General features: G+C 42.9%; 1 protein-coding gene across 1 annotated transcript in view; it reads left to right on the top strand.

Moving 5' to 3' along the window:
- TNRC6A (trinucleotide repeat containing adaptor 6A) overlaps window positions 1–23,869 on the top strand; it is a 289,758-nt gene that overhangs the window by 231,436 nt on the left and 34,453 nt on the right. The window contains 4 exon segments of the mRNA XM_086940455.1: window positions 3,962–4,166; window positions 7,783–7,914; window positions 14,267–14,425; window positions 14,995–15,135. Coding sequence (XP_086796581.1) covers window positions 3,962–4,166; window positions 7,783–7,914; window positions 14,267–14,425; window positions 14,995–15,135 — 637 coding nt within the window.

Raw genomic sequence — 23,869 nt, 5'->3', positions numbered from 1 at the left:
AACCAAGAAACTTTTCAAGGTGCAAACTTACTCTTAATAGTAAGTAACTAGGGTTATGAAACTGCCAGCCCATCAGGAATTATTGGCAATAAGAGTGCCAGGTACATATCCCAAAACCATCCACCCTCCGCCTAGTGGAATGACTCCTGAAACCCTAGAGTTTGGTCACATAAGGCTACCTCTAAGGGTCATAGAGGGTCCCAAAAAACACCAGAAATCTTACTGCAAGGAAGTGCTACTCCACAAGGAGGAAGAGGTTTGTGCACTGGCATAACGAGAAAGGACTTAGGGAAGCTGGATTCAAGACACTTCTTTTGTTAAGTATCTCATTTACCTGCTAAATGATGGACTTTCCTACACCACACTTAAAATGCACTTGCTAGTCACATTACTGTACACAAGGGGCACCATAGGAAGACTGATCATCCAGAGATTCCGGGAGTGAGTGAAACCTATAGTGCCACCTAGGTCAGCCTCCAGTCAATGTGCAATTTAAATCTAGTGCTGATCATAAACCCACTCATTGAGCCCCTTCATAACGCAGGACTCGTGTACTTAAAACTCAGCAACTTTTTTAATCACCATCACCCTTTTCAGGTTGTGTGAACTGCAGGTACTCACAACACAATCTTATCTGCAAATACAGAAAGACCTAGTAATAACTATTCCACAGTTTCTCCCAAAGGTGATTTCACACTTTTATGTCAACTGAGCGGTACAGCTACCTGCAGTTTTCCCAAAAGTACAAGCAGTAAGGACTATTTGTACATTGGATGACTGAAGGGCAATCATGTATTACCTACAGGAAACAAAACCGATCATGAAAGGAATCCACATTTTTGTAGCATTAGATACACATGCTCTTCATACTACTGCGATCTAGTGTTGGGTCTGAGCATTAGAAAGTAATTTTTCTTTGAAGAAGCCTCAAGTCTTAAGATGTGCTTTGACTTCTCAGTTGGTCTCAAAGCACATATGCACTATTCTCCATGTTAGATTGTTTTTCTTTCTACTATCTGGTTCCAACGTGCAGTGAGAGCTCAGTCTGTTGTGTTCTTCACAGGTTTTTGTGCCCTCATGGTTCAAATTAGACAATTTAGAAGAACAGTCTGTGCTTAGACTACTGTGTTGCTGAACGTCACTGGACACCTTCAGAATACTCCATGCTTCTATTTGGACCCTGATATCCATGAAGAAGCCTTGGAAGAAGCCCCAGGCCTGTGGCCAAGTTGAGACTTAGCATCCATCCCTTCCTGGGTAATATGCTGAATGCAGTTACAGTGAAAGCTATGGCAACAACCAGAGTGTTTGCATTCGAGCAGCTGAGGCATCTGTTTCATCCCAGTCGTCTGCTCATGGTCAGAACGGTAATGCAGCTTCTAAGGATAATGGCTTTGTGCATTTCCATCCTACCCCCCACCAGGCTCCTCATGCACCCTTTGCAAGAGTGCCTAGCAGGGCAATGGTAACATGTGGAACATTACTGGAAGGATCTGGAGATGAAGGCCAGTACTAACTGCTCTCTTCATTGGTGGAACAGCAGCAACTTGTTGCAGGGCAGGCCATTCTAAGACCCACACCTACAGATGTCCATTATCATAGATGGTTCCCTAATGGGCTGGGAAACGCCTCTTGATGCCATGATTGTGGGCCCCTAAACACAGTTAACCACATCAATTACCTAGAACTACTGGCCATATCCGTAGCCCTCAAAACCATCTGAGGTAATTTAGGGGAAGGTAGTTCTCATGAAGATAGGCATTATGACAACCATGTACTACTTGCTGAAACAAGGCTGCATGCACTCTCCCAAAACTATAAACACTAATGCAGGGTATATTGCATTTAGCTATCTACCACAGCCTTCAACTCCTTGCTGAACACTTCTGGGAGTGAACGACAACTTTGCAAACCTACTCAGTAGGACGCATCAAAAAGTCTACGAATGGAACTCCACCAGCAACTCTTCACAGTTACTTCAGCATTGAAACAACTGCAAATAGACTTTTTTGTGACCCCCCTGAAAACGCAAAATACCAAAAGATGCCTCCAGGTACCCACATCCACAGTTTGTGGAAAATGCAAAAAGGATGTACTGTTAATGGGTCTTTGCCAATGCCTTTTCTCTTCTCCCACTCCTTCTGTATGTAATAAGGAAAATGCAACAAGTGTCCTTGACGCTCGTGATAGTGGCTCCTATTTGGATCCTTAAGCCCTGGTACTCCATAGTTTGAAAATGTCTACAAGCTTCCGCTCAGGCCCAAGGTTTTTCACCCAGTGACCGGCCAGCCCAGTGATCTACCTCTTAAGGTCCTGAAGTTTGGCCTGGCTATACGAAATTGGATTATGGTGTGGCCGACTGCCCACTTCAAGGAATAGGCACAATCATTGTCACTAATTTAATCTCAGCTTAACCCCCTGGTGCCTATGGCAGGGAGAAGACTGGATTAATTTAGGACAAAGTTTAAAATACGTATGCAGTATCAAAACCATAAAGTCAAAATGCTAAACAATAACAATCCTCAAAGCAATTTAGAACAATAGAGTATAATATGATAAAACAATAAAAATCCAATAAAGGAAACCAGAGGTATAACTTTTTAAGTTTTAATTCGAAATAGCGCCCAAAAACACAAAGCTGAAATTATAGTGGTTGTGGTAGAGTGGGGATCTAGGTGCAATTTGAGTCTCAATTGAGCGCCAGTCGGATACACCAGCCATGTTCGTCTTGGTCAAAGATAATAACATCTGATTTAGCCCTTTAAGTTGCAATCCACCACAGGAGTACATTTCATAAGTTCCCCAGGTTCTCTGGGGAGGCATTTAAAGACTCTGTATGTTAGGCAGAGGTCAACAGCAGGGTCCAATTCAGGTCCAGTTGTCAATGATCAGCTTCCAGGAACACTACGTTTGTAGCTTGTTCTATCCCTGTAGTTTGAACAGAAAGTCAGTCTTACAATTCTTGGGAGTCAACTTTATCCTGGGTACAAGAGGGAGCAGGTCCAGTCCTTCAGGGCTCAACCCGGGTCACAGAGCAGGTTCAGTGCTCTTCTGATCTTTCACAGGTCCAGGAACTGTTCTCCAGTGGGTGCCTAAAGGTGGCACACAGGCCTGGCACTAGATAATGTGTAGGAATTACTCCTGGCCACCCCCTAACTAATGGGGCAAAAGGTTCCTGCATCTCACCCTACTCTACTAGTGTATTCCTCATCTTACACTAAACTGCAGATTCCTCGCTGCCCTCCCACCTCCCCTTTCTGTAGAGTGGTCTCTCAAATTAAAAAAAGATCCCAAGCTAGCAATCGGCATACTGTTACCTACAATTGTTTTGTGCTGTGTCTGAGGGCACTGTAAGGGAAAATACGAAAAAACAGAAGTCTGCATGCATGGGTGCACTTATGTACGGCTATTCTGTCACTTACGAGGTGGTATAGAGCCAAAGGTGGAACTAGACAACGCCCTCTAAAGGCGCTCAGGAAGACTGACAACACATTTTCCAGACTCAGCCTGACACCGGTGGTCTATTCTAAAGGTGAGTGAGGAATCTGCATTTTGACTTAAGATCCACCAGGAAGAGAGTTATCCAAGGTATGTAACTTGTGCTCAAATATAAACAACTTATGTCTGCGCCGAACAGAACATTAGATAGAATTTCCCAGAGAATAGGGCTGTATTGCAATACAAGCTGCAAACTGGTTGTCTGAGTCTGGTGTACTGGGATTCAATCATAAGTCCTTAATGAAGACACTTTCCCCTGCAAGACCGTGGTAGGCACAATGATTTTAGTAAAGTGAGACATTTGATGTTTAAATGATTTTCTGGAGAATGGAGAGACAGTCCTAGCATTATATATAGCCCATACTACCTTTCAACCATTTTAATTTGAAAGAATGTTTATCTTGCAAACTTAGTAAGTTATTTGTCTTGCATATTGTATAGTTTCCTGCCTCCTATTTTTTAGGGTCGATATCTCAACATGCAACAGCAGATGATGCAGCAGGCCCGACAAATGGATCCAAACCTGCTGATGAAGCAGCCTTTGCCTCAACAGCAAGTCCTTCAGCCTCCTGGAATGAAATCCTACCTTGATAGTATGCTTCCCCACTCCTCCCAGGAGCAACAGAAGGGCTCCTCACCCATCAGTTCATTCAGCAACTTTCCTATAGGTGGGTTATTAATTTCCTAATGGTATGTTTGGGTTGTCCGATATTGTCCTGTATGTTCACTTTGGAATGAGCTCAAAGATGGGGGAGCTACTAATGAGTGTTCTGTAACGGATGTTGTCTATCCTACTTTGGGATCCGTGGTAAAGAGTTATTGGGTTTTGAGGGGGCTTCCCTGCCCGACCTTGGAGTCATGGGGAACAAATTGGTGCCAACCTGTCATAGGATATGCACACCATGTGTATCCAAATAACCTTTTTGCTTTATGAAAAAGTGAGTTTGATACCTCCAAATATTTGATTGTTGGATAGGTGTAGCGCATTTGCTCTGCCTGAGCTCTGGACTATTGTGGCTCCATAATGTGTGATTTTAATTCCCTTGGATGGGAACAATCAATTTCTCTTTAGTCTGGACAGGTGGTTTGTTAGCAGGCATGTTTAATAACACCCAAGATTCACTAGGGGCATTGTGGCACTCTTAACTATTTAGAGTCACTACAAGCTTACATCTTTATTTGGTTGTAGAAGTGTTGTGGTTGTAGTATCACCTATGTGGAATCAGTTAGGAGAGATGCATGAAGTTATGACGTGGCATGGTCCTGTTGAAGTGAGCTTACCGCTGCTGATATTCATGCTCATGGATTTGTAGTATGAACGTCTTCTAGTTTCTTAACTCTGGATGTTGACTGTATGCAAAGCCGTGATGATTACCTATGTCAACCATAAGCCAAATTGCCCCAGTATGTGACCACCATTTTAGGTTCTTTTATTCCACTGGTGGTGAGTTGGCAATCAAGACAGGGCTTCCTTGATTTATTCGAAAAATCAATACAGATGTGAAAGCGTGACCTAGGTAGAAGCCTCTGGAGAACTTCACAGAAGTTATTTTCAGTTGCACCGTTTGAGGCAGGGTTTTTGTTTATCTGACTTTCAAGGTGAGAGAATGTCTGCCTAAGGGATTGTATTCTTTGGGTGTAATCAGCTCTATTTTGGAGTAGTTAAGGTGACTACTCCAGTCAGCCCCCCAGCCTCCAATTGCCATCGAAAATTAGCATCCAGCGACGCACAACTTTTTTCTCACTATTATTTATGCTTCGGATTTAAACCCATGACTTTTAAAAACACAGAAGGTTAGAATGTATAGTTAAAATGGATATATTCATATAAATGTCCAAATAAAAAAGCCATGTTCATCAGAAATTAAGTTTCTAATGTGGATGATGATTTAGAGGCATTGAAATAGTGGCTCGAATTTGGAATGAATACCTTCACTATTTACTTGTGTGGGCAATGTCAATAAGCCTCCGAGACAGTCTAGACCATCAATACCCAAGTGATCTATCAAGCCTAAAAAAACAGTGTCCAAAGTGAAAGATACAAGAGCTTTCCCTAGTTAACAGCCTTGATATACCAAGATCCTTGTGGGTTAGAAATAGTTGTTACTGGTTAGGGATAAGCCAAGATTCTGCAAATTGACTTGAAAAGCAGCTGGTAAGTCCAGCTCATAAAAAGAAATATTAAGGTCATAGAGTATTGAAAGAGGCTGACCGCTGTGGAACCAATGAAGGTACCTAAAGCCGTCAGGGCAGATTAGAGAGGGGCACTATTTGGATTTAAATCTTGCATGTCAGAGAGATGGTAATTATTGCACTTATATAATGAAGGCAGGCAAATATTTCCTCTTGTATGTCTTTACAAACCTGATTATTGGGAGGCTGGATGGCATTACTGTTAAGAATATTAGTTTTCTGTGCCCTAACCCAGACATGCATATACTCTAGAGTTAGTGCTCTCATGCTGATGTTCAGTCTGGCCTTGCTCGTTTGAAACATATATGTATTTTCAGGAGAGCCTTTGCACTTATGACGAGGATTGTTGTTTCACGTTAGAAACCTTTAGCCACATTCATTGCATGAGAATGTTTTTATGTCTTGCCTACCGACAGCTGCCAAATGATCGATATTGTGCAATACCAGAACTTAAAGCAGGCCTTGGCTCAACCCATTGCTTATCATTGGTTGTGTTTGTTTTCCTTTTCTTTCAGCACTCTAGTGGGAGTGTTTATTATCTTGTTTCCTTGCCCCCCTTTCTGCTGCTTTCACACTTTACATCCCCCTACCTAGCTTCCTGTTGCTCCTCTCTTGTGTCTCCCCCCAATCTTTGTCTGGCTCTGCTTTTTAATTCCTAATAGGTATTTTATATTTTTTTAATTTAGCATTCCAAGTTGTGTGTACCATCTAAAGCATATAAAGTACACTCAAAAAAATCGCCACTGCATTGTGTATGAATCATAATTCAAATACAAAGATTGTGTCAGTGAATCAAGCTCAGGAGAAAATGTTGGCACTGCAAAATTATTTATCTTTACAAAACATCAGTTGCTGACTACTAAGGCTGTGGTGTAACTACTAGAATGACTGCACCACATATCCAGTTTATCCAAAATGCTTGCCTTCACATGAAACCTGTTCAGGATTATTTAAACAGTCAGAATTCTCAAGTGAAGAGGGACTAGAAGGTTCTACTGGTTGTCTACTAAATTGTTTCTGTATTTCAACAGTAACCATCAGCAACTTGTGAGACATTTTAAACACCTAGTCCTGCAATCACATTAGATCAGCCACACATGGGTTGGAGAGTACATTTTAATATGTTGAGCATTGGCGGACAGTGGTTACCAAAAATGTGGTAAAACATAGCCACTGTCAAGAATTAAAAATGGAGCTCTTAGTCTTAAGCATGTTTCAGAGTCTGATAGTTTCCGGTAGCACAAATAATAACAGACCACAAAATATTTTACCCAAGCCAGCTTAGAGGAACACTATATTATCCACTATCAAGGCTTGCTTAGTACACTTGGCATTGAGAAATGCAAAGACATGGTACACATGGAACATTATGTTCCTGAAATAAACATGCATGTAAGTAAGCAACTAGTTTCTTATGGGGTACGTGAGACTTGATAGATCAAGCTTCATTTGGTGTGATTTGTATGAGACCTCAAATACATTTAGAATTAGGATTTGCTGTTAAAATTGTAATCGTTTGGGATTGTGCTCGAATATGTTGTACTTTTGATCTTTCCCAACACCATATGTGCTGCTGTTTAGAGGGTGTGTGCAAACAGTCAGTATTGTGCCACCACAGGTTCGCTTGATGGGATTTAGATTCTGGTGGTTTCTTCATTATATATTTGGGAAAGGAGGCTCTTAAGTGCCTCACAAGTGGTAGTTAGCCCTAAATAAATGTCGTAATTAAATACAAGGTAGTCGTGATTGGCTCAAATATGTTTCTATATATGGATGGGATGTATTTGGAGTGAATTTGAATGGATTAGCAAGACCACAAATATGATTTGAGAATGTTTTGGAAAGAAGTGTCTTGAAATCTAACAACCTATGAATTAGCCTATTAGAAGTATATTCTCTAAGATTACAGGTTTTGTTTTCACCTACTGCTGCATGGAACTTGTTTTAAAAAAAATATTGTGTAGTCTCCTGTATTTTCATGCACATCATATACTTTTTTTTACTGTTAAGAGCGTGGGGGGGTATGGGCAGTAGGGATTTATTTTACTTGACATTTCGTCATTACGGATTTGACTGGTAATTTCTTCTCAGGCTTGAATTCTAACTTGAGTGTAAATGTCGACATGGGCAGTGGAAAAGAACCACAGTCAAGACTTAGAAAATGGACAATGGGGGACAACAGCATGTCTAACCTATCGTTGGATCAAAACTCCAGCAAACATGGTAAGTTCGGGATGGAATGCTATAATATAATTGAAACCCCTACAACATAAAATACCTATAATTAATTGCATACAAGTTGATAGCAAATCATACGTAAAACAATATTTAAAACCGTGTTTGCAGATTTCTCTGTTTTTTGAAATGCGCCGCATTGGCCTAGCTAACTACATATCTTAGATTTTCCTTTACTAGGCCGGATAGAGGTATCTGGTGCAAAGTATACCTATGTGTTAATGTGATGGTGTCCTTGTGGGGTATCTGCTCATCAATTCCTCCATAGTGAGTTAGAACCTGACAAAAAACACAAACTAATTGCCTGGAATGATTTTTGGGCAGGTGTGGCATGCCTACGTTTTCTTGTTAAACTTTGGAAGGTGGGATTCATCAGCATTGGTTCATTCATAGAATGACATGCCTTTAATGATTTATTCATTAAAAGCTAAATATTTAGTTTAGCAACATGAGTAAATCACTAATTAAAACCATGGCCCATCCATTTCATTATTTGGGTTGGGTATTTACTCCAGTTACCAATTAACCTGAAGATCCACCACCGAAGGACAGGTCCGAATATTTTCTCTTCCTGTGAAAGTCCTCAGTGTGAGCTCTTTTACCACTGGACAGTGTTTTTGTAGGATTTTTGGCTGTAAGTAGACATGGTCTGCATACTTCTGCCATCTAGTGTTAGGCTCCGACATTTGTAACTTGTTTTTGTTAGAAGCCGTCTTTTGAGCAACGGGAAATGTTGTGACTCCTCCCTGACAATGCGTCTGGGCACCAACTCCATTGTTAGATTGTTTTTCTCCGACATAGTGTTCAGACATGCATCAATGGTGCTCCTGGACTCTGTCTTCAATGGTTGTTGCCTTCGGCCCACATGACCAAATCCTCCTTTCCAGTTGCCAAGAAGAATTCCTGAATTGTTGGCCGTTCCTTGTCTGCTCTCTCAACATGCTTTGAGACTTTTACTGAAGACCCGGCCCCTGTCTCTCGTGGCTTCTTCATCTACTCCGGACTTGTACAGGGTGAAAGCATGGGCACCATCTTGAAATGCCCTCAGTGCCATGCCAAATACTCCTGGGACGATCTCCACAAGGTCTTAAATTTGCCTTCCTAAGCCATGACAGCACCTCATATACCTTCTCTTATACGTTAGTTGCAAGAAGACTCTGGAAAGACAGATACTGGGCGAACATCAGGATGCAGCATGCTTGACATTTTTGGTGAAGGCTGATACAATCACCTGAAGAAGAGGAGGGCCATGAATCATCCGGTGTCCTGGCTTCTTAGCTCATCCCAGAGGTCATAGATTCTGACTCCTCTGAATCGGAAGGAGAGAGAGAGAGAGAGAGAGAGAGACACACAAAGGTGCTACTTACACTTCATTCACACAGGCCCTCACACAGTCAACCTATAGAGCAGTGTGTATGGTTGAAATTGAAGCACATAAGCTTTGCACAAAACCGCATGTTGAGGTGGAACACTGCCCGCCAGGGTGTGTTGGGCATTGAGCATTTCAGCTGCGATCAGCTACTAGGCATAGTAACAGAACTGAGACTGGATTCAGGCAAGAGCTCTGACCCTCCTCTGCCTTAAAGCCTGAGGTCTGTCTGTACCGAAACACCCTTCCAAGCTGAAGGCCCTGCCCCGTTGGACGGAGAAACCAGCGTCTGAGCCCAAGACCCCCTTACACGACTGACTCCAAAGACTGTGACAGGCCGGTACTTTAAAAGCTCCAAGAGGAGCTTGATGGAGACAGATTATCCATCCCTGTACCAGGAAACTCTTCAAGCACCACAGAGACTTTGCCTAAGAAGAGAAGGCTTGCTTTTCAAGCACAGTACAACTCTTCCAAGCCTGCAATAACCCAAGTGTCCCTACCAGCCTACCAGCCCTAAACATCCTCCACTATTGTCAACTCCTTCAGATTCTTCACTTGATTCACCACAGTTCCTACTTTGACACTGGCAGCCCTTAATCCCCAGCAGAGGAGTAAAACACCGCCTTTTACCCACCACTCAAATAGGACCTATCGGAAGACTGGCCTAGAAACACCCACCCCCAGGTGTGAGAAAGTGCCCTCTTTCTGCATGGTTGCCCCCACTTTTTGCTGAACTTTATTTATTTATGCGTTTTTATATACCGCAGATTTTACCCGAAGGTGTCAGAGCGCTTCGCAATAGGAACAGAACTGATACATGAGAACATTACAAGTGAACAAATTACAAAAGCAAACATTACGTTACATGAGGCAAAAGTGACAATCGTGAGCAAACAAAATACAAGAGGTAGCAAACGGTGCATTACAGGAGGAAAAAGTGACATGTGTGCAGGTTACAAAAGCGTACAAAGTACAAGTAGAGGTATAATACTGGAATAAATGGAGGACACCAAAACACAAGAACAAAAGTTAGGTAGGCAATGGTGGCCCTTGTGCAAGTATCGAAAGCAAACAAAATGTAAGAGGTAGCAAACAGTGTGTTACAAGAGAAAAGTGACGTGTGCATGTTACAAAAGAGTACCAAACACAGGTAAAAGGGTAATACTGCAATAAATGGCAGACTCTCAAACCACAAGAACACACTGGGAAGGCACTTCCATAGCCATGGAGAATAGAAATTTTATATAATAAAAGGTCTTCCTTCAGGTAATAGAGGGCATGAATTAAATTTGGAAGTGTCTTTGAAGGAGGCGAACTTTGAGGTCAGTTTTGAAAGCCTGGGAGGAGGAGGTGGTCCGGAGCTGAGGCGGAAGTGAGTTCCAGATTCTCACTGCGTTGCCTGAAAAGGATTGGGCCATTGATCTTTCCTTCTTGAAAGTGGGAGGTTCAAGCTGTAGATTTTCCTCTTTTCGTGATGGTCTAGAGTCTCCAGAGAGTTTCAGTTTATTCGCCAGGTAGCGTGGAGAGGAGGAGTGCAAGGCTTTGTGGTTGACGCAGGCAGTCTTGTAGATAATCTTGCCTCATTGGGAAGCCAGCGGAAGGTGGATAACATGGGTGTGGTGTGGTCGCTTCTTTTGGCCCCATAAATGAAACGAGCTGCTGAATGGTGAAGGGGGGGACAGGTGGGATTTGGGGAGGCCAGTAAGAAAAGAATTGCACTAGACGAGTCTGGAGAGGACCAGCGATTGGACCAGGGTTTTAAGGTCATACTCCGGGAAGAAGCGACAACCCCCCACCCCCCCAAATAAGGCAAAGTTGTTATAGAGCAGACTTTGCAATTGAATTAATGTGGGAGAGTAGATTGAGTTTTGTGTTGAGTATGACACCAAGGGATTTTGCGCTGTCGACAATGATGGGTTTATTGTTCAGTAGATTCATATGGTCCATACATGATTGAACTAGGGGAGGAGAAAGTGAGGAGGAGGAATTCAGTTTTGGAGGAATTCAGAATCAGTTGATGTGTTGACATCCAGTTTTGAATGGAGTTCAGAGTAGAGCTTCGGACGGAGAGATCGTGAGTGGAGGCAACCTTGAGGTAGATTTGAGTGTCGTCTGCATAGATGATAGTGGACCCCTGATTTACTTAGATTTCCCAGTGGTTCCAAATAGAGATTGAACAATGTGGGTGCAAGTATAGAGCCTTGAGGAACACCTTGACCCACCACCAAAGGAGATGAAAGACTGTCCGCTATTTTGATCATTTGGGATCTATCAGAGGAAGGAAGCAAACCATTAAAGCACAGTGCCCTCCATGCCCATTCTTTGTTGAAGAGTGTTGAGGAGGGTGTTGGGATTGACAGTGTCTAAAAGGCTGCAGAAAGGTCAAGGAGAATTAGAAGACAAGACCCCCCCCGAATCGAGTATCCGCAGCGCGTCATCAACCGCTTGCAGCAGGGCTTTTTCAGTGCTGCAGTTTTGGATGAAGCCGGACTGAAAATTGTCAAGAAGATCATTGTCCTTGATATGACGAGAGAGTTGTTTCGCAACACATATTTCTGTGATCTTCGCAAGAAAGGGTAGGTTAGTGATGGGGCGGAAGTTGTTGAGGTCATTTGCATCAGCATTGGGTTTTTAAAGCAGAGGGGTGATCTGCCCAGTTTTGAAGGGAACAGGAAGGGAGCCTTGACAGAGGGAGAGGATGACCAGAGTAGTCCAATAGGGAAGAGAATGGGTATAGAAGTCAATGGCAATGGCACTAGGGATGGGATCAAGAGAATGGTTGGAGGGCTTTTTTTTCGAGGATGCACTTGAGAAGAATATCTTGAGAGATGGGGTCGAAGTTCTGCCAAATGGCTAGTGATTTGCGCTCCTCTGGAGGGGTAGGATGAGCGACTTGATCCATAAGTGATTTCACTTTTTCGTCAAAGATTACAGCGAAATCCGCTGCTTTCTTTGTAGAATCCTCCAACTTGGAGGTTGGGGGAGAGCAGTTAGCTTTCTTGATGAGATCCAATAGTTTTTTGGGTCTATTTTTGGCTGAGTTAAGGAGGGTTCTGAAGTGTGTTGCTTTCCCAAGGAAGATGTGCTTGTGGTACTTGGATCTTGCTGAACAAAGTGTTGCCAAATTATCGGTGGAAGGTGCTTGCCTCCATTGTTTCTCCAGGAGTCTTAGGTGCTTCCTTTCTTCATAGAGGGATTTGTTGCACCGAGGTGCTGAGGGAATGGGCCTTTTCTTTTTGCTTTGGAGAGGAGCGACATTATTGATTTCGACTGCAAGGATTGAGAGGCATTGGGAGGTGAGATTGTCAGCATCTAGGTTCGGGTCTAGCCTTGGAAGTGACAGCGAAGCTGATTCACAGAGGGAAGCGATGTCAATATTTTTAGTGTCACAGAACCAGGAGGTTGGCCAAGAGTTATAGAGTGTGCTAGGTGAAGAGAGAATGGGATCTGCCGCACCTGAGTCTGCACCAGACGCCCACGGCCTGAGGTAGAGTGGCCCAACTGCACGAGGAGGTCTCCCTGGCAATCCTGACCTGATATCTGGTGATCTCAGACCTGCCTCGCATCTCCAATCGACCCCTGGAGTCTTTCTGGAGGATGCCCGTGAGCGGAGCTGGTAAGAAAACGCGACGCCTAAAGACACCCCTTCACCCGATGTCCCACGACCTTGGGTGGCCCAACCAACAGTGTCTCAGCATCCCTAGGCATCCCAACTTACCTCTCCAACCAGTGGTCGCCTCCAGCAGATCTTCGTTCCCTAGCCTGCAGTGTTTGTTGCAATCGGAGAATGTCCATTGAAATCAACAGGGCACTCTATTCCAAAACATTACCCTTCGCCCCGTCGCCCTGTGCCGCTGCAGGTGTACCTTGGGGGCTAACTCTGATCCCCCTTTGCACTGAGCCTAATACCAGGAGCTTTGCTTCCACACCCTTGTGGCCTGCTCGAGAGGAGCCACCAACCGGAGGCCCCCTATTCCCCCTTTGGATAACATTGGGGCGCAGCACTCTGTACCTGCCACCCTAGTGCCACAGAGAGTGCTTTGAAAAGTAATCAAAAATAATCGAACAGTGATTTCCACTGTATTCAAAGTATTTACAAACCTGTAACAGTCATTTTCATGCAGCTTGCTTGTATTGTACCACGTTCCTTGAAAAGTTCCCTTTACACTTACCTGTGCCAGGCTTGCTTGGTTCGAGTAAAGAAATATGATTAAATAGTAATTTATACAATGAAATTGATCTGAGTTCAGTCTTTAAATGTGACATCATTTCTTGCCTGTGTGTGTACAACAAATGCTTACCACTACCCTCTGATAAAGCCTTACTGCTCACCCACACTACCACAAATGGAGAGTAAGGTGCTATCTACTTTTACCTCTGCCTACCTTTGGGGTTCCGCTGGACTTTGTGCACACTATACCTCATTTGGGTATACTATATACAGAGCCAACTTCCTATGCCATATATATGCCTCCAGCAACTAGGACGCAAGTATAATTCCATGAAAAACAGGAATGAGGATTCTTGAAACTACCACACTAAGCCCATCACTCAGCCCTCCTCAAGTTGAATGTGTACAGCTTGTCTCAGCTCATCCTTGATGTTGTGTGGAAGATTCAGCTTGCCTTGCTCCTTTGTTTAAAACAAATGCAGGCTGTATAAACAATATAAAGAGATTTTTTTTTTGCATATGCCTACCACAGCTGAAACTTTCTCCTCTGTCAGACATTCCTTTTTTACAGTGCACAGCTTTTGTTTTTTTTCAATCTTGTTGGATCTTTGTAGAAAGGAAGAGCTTGCGATATCTGTATAAAATGAATGACGATTTGGTGTACAGTTGCAAGTTTCTACCTTTTGTCACACAAAGATAATCTTTGTCCAAGTAATCAATTCATGTTGGCCTTCTGTAAGTGATAGTACATTAGCAAAAATCTGTTTTATGCTAACATTTTTCCTTTTTTTTTTCCTAAGGTGCTATTTCGAATAATTTTCGCCTTGAAGACCCTCCTTACAGTCACTATGACTTCCTGAATAGCAGTAATTCTCCAGCCAGCCCCCCCGGATCGGTTGGGGACAGCTGGTCCAGTGCCAAATCGCCTAATGGCTCCAGCAATGTTAACTGGCCACCAGGTAACATAGTTAATTTTCTACATTTCTTTTTTTGTTTTTAAACTCATTTAAACATTGCTCATCATACAGCATGTACAGGAAATGAACATAATTTATCATGCGTCATACTTAACAATGAAGATAAACGGTGTCAAAGGCAGAGTATCAAGAATGGCGCTTTTACGGCATCAGTTAGATGTTTAAATGTTGCTCTAATATCGAGAGATCTGCTCAAAAAGCTGTGTTTCTTCTACCAGTGTTCTACAACTGCATGAACTGTCCTTGCAGTTTTCCTGTTCACAGATGCATGGAATGCTTGTTTGCAATGTGCCCCCTGTCTAACCAGGCACTGCTTGTCTTCCTGCATCATGGCAGTGTATTTACCTCCACTGCTAGCTTCTCATTGTTTTAGCATGATTGATGCATTCATTGTTCTGTTATCATGATTAAAGATCATAGCTATCCTTTTTATTCCAAGCACATGCTGTAGTAGAATTTTGTTGTTACTGTGTGATCAGTATATAATTTTCTTTTTTTGTATAATTTTAGTTTTGGTAAGGAATCAAGATATTTGTTAATCTTTATTTCAGAGTTTCGCCCTGGTGAGCCTTGGAAAGGTTATCCGAACATTGACCCTGAAACTGACCCCTATGTCACTCCCGGCAGTGTCATCAACAATCTGTCCATTAATACTGTGCGGGATGTTGACCACCTCAGGGACAGGAATAATGGTGAGTGACTTGGAAAGAGGATTAAGAAGATGGACATGTCAGGATTATTTTTTTTTTGGGGAAAGGGGGGGGGGTGATGTTTGTAATAATGCTACATATTATTTTAGTGAGTTATCCTTAGACCACTTCTAAATTGTTAATGTCTTACTTTAGTGGCAGTTAAGTACTTTCAGGAGACCCATTCAGTTTTGAAATACCTTACTGGGCCTTTACATTGCCATAATAAATGTAAGACAATGGATTGCCATGGCACACAAGAGGCTGCCATAATAAATGTAAGACAATGGATTGCCATGGCACACAAGAGTCTGCTGGTTGGAATTTCAGTTCCTTGGGATGCTTGTTCTTTCCTGTAGGCAGTGCTGGGTCAGTGTTTAGCAATGCCAATATGCTGATGAATGACAGGCATGGTCTTTTAAATCTGTGTGGTGAAAGGGAGTACCCTCATTGCTTCGTAAAGCTTTTTTCAATTAGATTTCTGAGAGGGGAATGCCTTCATTTTGGTAAGAAGTGTGCTAATTGTTTTTGGTGCATGTATTCCCATGTGGTTTGTGGGGTGACACACACCAAAGTGTTGTCCATGGAGTAATGTGTTAGATATTTAGGTGAACATGCTGAATTATTTTACTGGGAATCAGCACACTTTTGTGTTTTTAGTTCGGGAAGTGCTTTGCTAAGTTGGTTAATTGAAAAACCAGATCAACTTCTTGCGTAATTCAAGAAGAGAGGAAAGAGTCTGATATATGGAGTGGGAGGTTATGTCCCTCTTTAAGAGCAATGTAAGAGAACGTCCGTCCTGTTCTGAATGTGTGGGATGTGTTCAAGTAGAGCAGAGGTTTCTGGATGGTTGGTGGAAGGAGATGCGACTTTTCAAGTATGTTGTGCCGGAGTTGTGTAGTACCTTGAATGCATGAGGCGTTTGAATTGAGCGCATTTGTGTAACATGGGCCAGTGTAGGTCCTCTAGGTATGATGATAGTTTACTAGATTTCAAAATGCAAAGGTTGGAACGCGTTCGATAACATTTACTGACCAGGTTATGGGTGAAATAGGAACCGAAAGGAATCTGAAACAGTCTTGAACCGGAGCGCAGTAATACACGTCCGAACTAGGCAGCGAAAAGATAAGTCTTACGATGGAGTTGATGCCCATGCACACTATTACTGAGAGGAGTCACTTAACCTCATGACTCGAAAGACTTCTTCGAAGAAAAACAACTTTCACACATCTTGACCCAACACTAGATTGCAAGAGTGTGCAAAGCTTGCAACTACAGCACTACATGCCAAGAGCAGATGCTTACAGGTTAAGTAACATAATCCTTTTGAAATTCTAAAACACTTGAAAAAAGACTAGCTTTAAATCATAGGTATTATGTGTTGGAAGTATTGGCCGTGGCAAGTGATTTAGACCGTATCAGTCACGCCACATACAGAAATTTAGAGACTGCAAACATTATATACCTTCTTGAATTAATTTAGCATATTTTTACCACTTTTATCTGGTCCGATATGTCCGTAGACCGATATAATGGAGCAACTCGGTCTAGAGTAGGCTGCATGAGAAAACCAGATGTTCCTTGGATTCCTCCGCCGTACAATATAAAGGGCACAGCGTGGACTTAATGGCAGATGATGACCAAGCAAATGTGAATTTAGATCATGGTAAAACACCATATCTAAACTTCAAATATAAAGATCTTAAAAGTGGTGGATTAATAAGGTCAAATAATCCCTCCCACTTATATGATTACGGTGCAAAAATATTTTAATAAGGGGCCTTGAGATATAGAAGATTCCCTCTTCTCCATGAATGATTCCCAATACCTGCCCTTTGCCCCATCACTACAGTTGGCAAATCGAAGATGGATTGTCCTAGCTGTCTCCCAGGCCAAGTATTAATAGGGACATCTTAATATAGCTTTGCGGAGGAATCTTCAAGGCTTGAGGTTGAGTAATAAAATCATGAAGCGCATTCCTCAATTGTCTTAACTCTTCAACACACCAAATACGAAGCCCATACAATACAGGCCTCAGTTGGTGCGCTCTAAACCAGGATCCAGTGTGAGATGTAACTTAAAGAGTTATACAGAGGAATACTCTTGTTTAGATTTGCTAAGGGTGCTCCAAGAGGGAAAAATAATCACCAATGCAAAAATGCCCTTTGCCCTAGGCGCTGCAACACTAGTGTCTTGCTTCGCAGGCAGGCTTTACTTTGTGTATCAGGATTTAAACCGGACGTTCAACAACACCTCTCCAACATTCCCTTCGCAGTGGATGAAATGTTGGCAAAAATGTATAAAATATACTGCCATTATAAATTTCATGGAGGTGCTACAGTTCATCCCCTCAAGGGACACTTTTTACAGACAAAACCCATGAGAGGCAGGTAAAACCACACGAGTCTCCGAGCCACAAATAGTACAGCTGCAGAAGCAGACCGTTACTGAATCCCCCCCCCCCCCCCCCCCCCCCCCCCCCCCCCGCAGGGGGACATTCAAACAGGAGCTAGGAGTATAAATGGTTCCCAATCACCTGGTCACCTCCATTGAGGAGGATAAGAGATTCAGAACAGTAGCTACGTGTGGTACTTCAACAAGTTTGCTTCCTTGCTGTTGTAGTTTTGAATTGCAAATTTGACCTTACATTGCACATTTGACCTGTCAAAATCTTTTTTTGACAGATCAAAACCGTTCATTTAAATATTGTCACCCCTCTGTAAACCTTATTGCCCATAGGGCAGGGAGCATGGTATTTAAAAGTAGGATATGTAGGAATTTAATGTTAAATACGTTCCTACAGTACAAAATATCCAATTAACACTGTTGCAAAGTATCTCATGAGAAACCCTTGGATTACAATATTACATTTAATAATAATTTCGGTTAGGAAACAGCTTGAAATATAAATAACCAATTATTTTAATTGTTACTAAAATCCAATTGAATGTTGAAGGGGTTTTTTGATGAGTATTAGGTGAAAGGGACTTTCAGAAAGGTACCTTTTACCCGACTAAATCCTTTGGCGACTCTTGCATTTATTCTTTGTCTTCTGCCAGCCATAATCGGCATTTGAAGAATTACAAAAACTAGTCCCAGAGCATAGAACAAAGGCTCGAGGTTGGGCACTTGTTCCATTGACAAGATGGCCAATGGTGTTGGGGCCAAGGACTGGATTAACGTCAGAGGCCTTCCCTGTTAGTAACAGATGTTAGCTGACATCTGGCCAGCGTTCATTATTTGTTCACCAGCCAGGGTCCAATCACAGTGGACCTCATTTTTTGGCATTAATGTCAAATCTTGCTTGACAGGTTTGCAGGGGTTTACAAATGATACTGGGGATGCACTTGAAATGACGAGAAGCAGAATTCCAAAACAATTTTTGTGTATCCCTTGTCAGGTTAATGTAAAGCCAGCTTTGTTTTTACCAAACTTTATTCTCTAGGTTAATGGATGGTACAGTGACTCCCCTTAACTTGGCTCTGGTGCTTGATGTGGGAGGACACTAAGATAACTATAGTAGACTATCTCATCTGCACACCCACAGCGGCCAAGTTCACTATGGCTGAAAGCTTCATCCGTCTCGAAATTGCCCAAAGTAAGAAAGTTAGGCCCTGGGTACTGTTTTGCCATTGGCTACACCGTGCCTAGAAGCCATTACCACATACTAGTTTGTACCAGGCAGAACTATGGCATCCCCATGCAACTACTTCAGAAAACTACTGAACCTCTAGGACAGGGGTCTCCAAACCGGTCCTGGAGGGCCGGATCCACGCCAGATTTTTAAAATTACTACATGTATCTCAATGGGGATATCCCAAAAATCTGGCATGGATCCGGCCCTCCAGGACCGGTTTGGAGACCCCTGCTCTAGGAGGTCAGAAATGGATTGTACTTGCTGGCAGAGACCTCAGAAGAGCCATAGAGGACTGGGCCTGCTCTCCTTGTACCCAGGACAGAGACGTAGACTCGTAAGGATCAGAAGCCTGACTACCTGTTCCAGCTCTGACCAGTGGCCCATGACATGGAATGGATCCTGGTGTTTCACCTTTTTGGGTCAGTCTCAGTGCCTACACTGAGGTTCTAGTTTTTTTTTAAGTGTACTCCCGTTGTGGATAGGTGTAGGAAGCTGTCTCTGTATATATTATACCAAAATTAGGTATATTATGCACAGAGTCCAGTGGAAACCCAAAGGTCAGCTGCAGTAAAGCTAGATAGCACCTCACTCTCCATTTGTGGTAGTATTGTTGAGCAGTAAGGCAGTATCAGAGGTCGGTGTTAAGCATTTGTTGTACACAGTCAGCAAATGAATTCCCACACTGAACTTCAGACCACTTGCTTTTGTATAAAATATTTGTTTAGTTATTTTATTTTCTAGAACTAAGCAAACCTGGCACAGGTAAGCAATAAATACTTTACAGTAGTAATGCAGTTCATAAACAATTTACATTGTATGTGCAATTTGTTTTGACTTACAGTATGGTTTCAGAGCAATGCAATACTTTGTAAATACAGTACATAGACTTGTATGGGCTTTTCAGTAAAATTACTCCGGCGTTTTCGCAGTTGCTGGCTGCAGGACACGCCAGGATTTTGCAGATTCGAGGTTGAGACAGGCCAGTGGGCATCTTGTTAGCTGCTGCACGGCTGTTTGGTTCTTCTTCTTCTTGTAGTTTCTTCTTATCCCAGGAAGCAAGGTTCAGGGGTGCCCCTAAGTACTAGATTTAGGGGTGTTACAGGTAGGTAAAAGGCAGGGACCAATGGGTCCCTTCCCTGGGTGGGTACACTCCCAATTATGCCACCCTCCAGTGGGAGGGGAGCATGAGCCTGTCCATGATTGGCTGAGTACCCCCCCCCCCCCCCCCCATCTGCAAAATGGCGGGGACTGAGACTTGTGCTTCACCTCGCCACCCCCACCCGAGGGGTGGAGTTGGCAGAGGTGGGCACACCGCTCTTCCTCACTTGTTTTTCCCCGCTGGTTCTCCCACACAAAGTGGGGGAGTGGGTAAGACAGATTATCCAGTATGGCTACTGCCTAGAACTTACAGCAACCCCTCCACACATACTACCCAGGCAGCGTTCAATGTCTACAGAACACCTTACTCTGCTCAAGCAAGAAGTTTTGTCACTTCTACAAAAGGACGCTATACAAATAGTTCCTTTACAAGAACAAGGAACAGGGGTTTACTCACTGTACTTTCTAATTCCCAAGGACGGGACACTAAGTCCAATTCTCGACCTCAGGCCCCTCAATCATTACATACAATCAGATCATTTTCATATGATCACTTTACAACAAGTGCTCCCACTGCTGCAACAAGACAATTTCCTTACAACACTAGACCTAAAGAACGCCTACTTCCACATTCCTATACATCCTGCTCACAGAAAGTATCTAAGGTTTGTGCTGGAAGGACAACATTATCAGTTCAAAGTCCTTCCATTCGGAGTGACAACGGCATCACGAGTATTCACAAAGTGCATAGCAGTAGTAGCAGCACATCTCAGGAGACAACAAATACATGTCTTCCCTTATCTAGACGATTGGCTCATAAAAGCAGTCATTCAGTCAGTGTGTCCAACACACACATCACACAATTCAAACATTGCACGACTTAGGGTTCACAATCCACTACACCAAGTTGCACCTGCAACCCTCTCTTATACATCAGTATCTAGTGGCTACAATAAACACGTCTACAGCTCTAGCGTATCCCAGTCCAGCAAGGATACAGAGCATTCAAGCCTTAGTCACAGCCTTTCAACACCAGCAATCTCTGCAAGCCAGAGTGTTCATGAGACTAAGTCATGATGGCATCTTGCAACTTCATAGTACCATATGCAAGACTGCAAATGCGTCTGTTACAGGAATGTCTAGCACAACAGTGGAACCAGGCTCAAGGTCAACTAACAGACCTCGCTCTCTGCAGTGGTGGAACACCAAAAACTTGACAAAGTGACGGGCGTTCCTCGAACCTGTTCCACAACTAGTGCTCACAGCAGACGTATCTCACAGGATGGGGAGCCCATCTCTTACATCATACAACTCGAGGACAATGGAACAGTCAACAAAAATTGCTCCATATCAACCATCTAGAGTTGCTAGCAATATTCTTAGCACTCAAAACATTCCAAGTACAAAACAAAGCTGTCTTAATCCGGACGGACAACATGACAGCCATGTATTATATACAAAAACAGGGGGGGGGGGGGGGCGACACACTCTATACAACTGTCCCAGCTCACACAGAACATTTGGAGATGGGCCATTCCACAAAACATATATCTGTTGGCAGAGCACCTTCCAGGAGTTCACAATCAGATAGCAGATCTGTTGAGCAGGCAAACACAACAAATTCACGAATGGGAACTTCCTCCGCAAGTTTTTCAACCATTCTTCCACAAGTGGGGTCATCCAGACATAGATCTGTTCGCCACACACAAAAACACAAAATGTCCAACCTTCGCTGCCAGGTTTCCACACCCGATGTCCAAGGGCAATGCGATAAGGATGAACTGGTCAGGCAGATTTGCGTATGCTTTTCCGCCACTACCACTAATACTATTAGTAGTACGCAAGCTCAGACAACAGTCTCTCAAATTAATCCTGATAGCTCCCACATGGGCATGCCAACCGTGGTTCACCACACAGCTAGAACTCTCTAGAAGTGTGGCTCAATGGTTAGAGCGGCAGACCCTGATGCAGAGGTCTAGCCCGGGACCAGGGTTCAATTCCCCGCCTCGGCGGGTCTTGGGCTCAAAATTCCACGGACCTGATAATTCTCGCCTCGGTGCCTATTCCAATCATGGAGTCCCACGCTGCAACTCTGGGCAATAGCTTGCTTAATCTCCACAACGGCCCCCACAACGCTAAGGATGCCTGGCCTCCACCTTGGGGGTGCCCAGGAGTGGACGCCTCACAGGAAATGCCAGGATAGGTTCCACAGCGGTATTCGTACAAGCGCCTTGAGACCCTTGTGGGTGAGTAGTGCGCTATACAAGTATCAATTTACATTTACATTTAGTTCCACACCAAAAGTTACGACTGACTCCATCTCTGCTAACACAGAACCATGGAGACATCCGGACCCAAATCAACTGAATTTGGCGATCTGGCTTCTGAAGTCTTAGAGTTTGGTTATCTTAACCTACCACCAGACTGTATGAATATCATTAAAGAGGCCAGGAGACCTACTACCAGAGCCTGTTATGTTGCTAAATGGAAGAGATTTGCCATTTATCGCAACAATAACCAAATTGATCCCCTGGATGCTTCCATACAGAATGTCATTTGCAACTTTTACATTTACAAAGTTGTAACTTGGCATATTTACCCATACGCCTGCACCTTGCAGAAATTGCTGCATATTTACAAAACAGACAACATTGTCTCTTTTCAGAGTACCTGCAATTAAAGCATTTATGGAAGGATTAAAAGGAATCATCCCACCCAGGTTGCCACCTTCTCCAGTGTGGAACCTAAACGTTGTTCTTACAAGACTCATGGATTCCCTTTTGAGCCTTTACATAAATGTGAACTGAAATTCCTCACGTGGAAAATAGCTTTCCTTATTGCTATTACCTCTTTGAAGAGTAAGTGAGATACAAGCTTTCACAATACAAGAACCATTTTTACAATACATTGTAACAAAGTGGTTTTAAGAACTTATTCAAAGTTCCTTCCAAAAGTCATTACTCCTTTTCATTTAAACCAGTCTGTAGAGTTGCATGTGTTTTTCCAAAACCCAGACTCTGTAGCAGAAAGGGCTTTACACACTAGATGTTAAAAGAGCTCTCCTCTACTATATAATTGAACTAAGTCTTTTCGAAAAACAAAACAACTGTGTGTCTTTCTCTCCACCTTATAAAGGCAACCCCATCTCTAAAGGTGGAATTGCAAGATGGATTGTAAAATGTATACAAATATGCTACCAAAAAGCAAAACTTACATTAACAGTTCCTCCTAGAGCTCACTCCACACGCAAACTAGGAGCCTCTATGGCTTTCTTAGGAAACATCCCCCTAGAGGACATATGCAAGGCTGCATCATGGTCTACAACACAAACCTTCACTAAACACTACTGTGTTGATGTGCAAGTCAAGCAGCACGCTGCAGTAGGCTAAGCTGTCCTCCCTAGGATAACATTGACTATTTTTTCCATGAAAAGTTTTTTAGTGTGGAGTTGGAAAACCTTTTAAAATTGTACTAAACAAAAAAACGCTTCTACTCACCTGTTTTTAGGAAATGTCCCAGTGCATTATTCAGGTATACTGTACTGTTTAGGAAAAGTCATAAAAAATTAATCTGCAAATTCATCTATTGGTCATTTTACTAAAACGCCAATACAAAATAGTTGGACTGTATTTCCAAAGCATTGCATTTTCAGTAACAAAACTGTAATCAAAACGAAGCGCATATAAAATTGCAATCCAAACTGTGTTGCAACTGCATTACTACTGTAAAGCATTTTTTGCTTACCTGTGCCAGGCTTGCTTGGTTCAAGAAAATAAAATAATTAAAAGAATATTTTTATACAAAACCAATTGGACTGAAGTTCAGTCTTTGTGTGTGAAATCATTTGCAGATTGTGTGTGTACAACAAATGCGTAACACTGTCCTCTGAGACAGCCTTACTGCTCAACCTCACTACCACAAATAGAGAGTGAGGTGCTATCTACTTTACCGCTGCCTACCTTTTGGGTTCCACTGGACTCTGTGCACCCTATACCTCACTTT

Source organism: Lissotriton vulgaris, chromosome 10 (assembly GCF_964263255.1).
Source record: "Lissotriton vulgaris chromosome 10, aLisVul1.2, whole genome shotgun sequence".
Taxonomy (NCBI): Eukaryota; Metazoa; Chordata; class Amphibia; order Caudata; family Salamandridae; genus Lissotriton; species Lissotriton vulgaris.
This window is presented reverse-complemented; position numbering and strand designations above follow the sequence as displayed.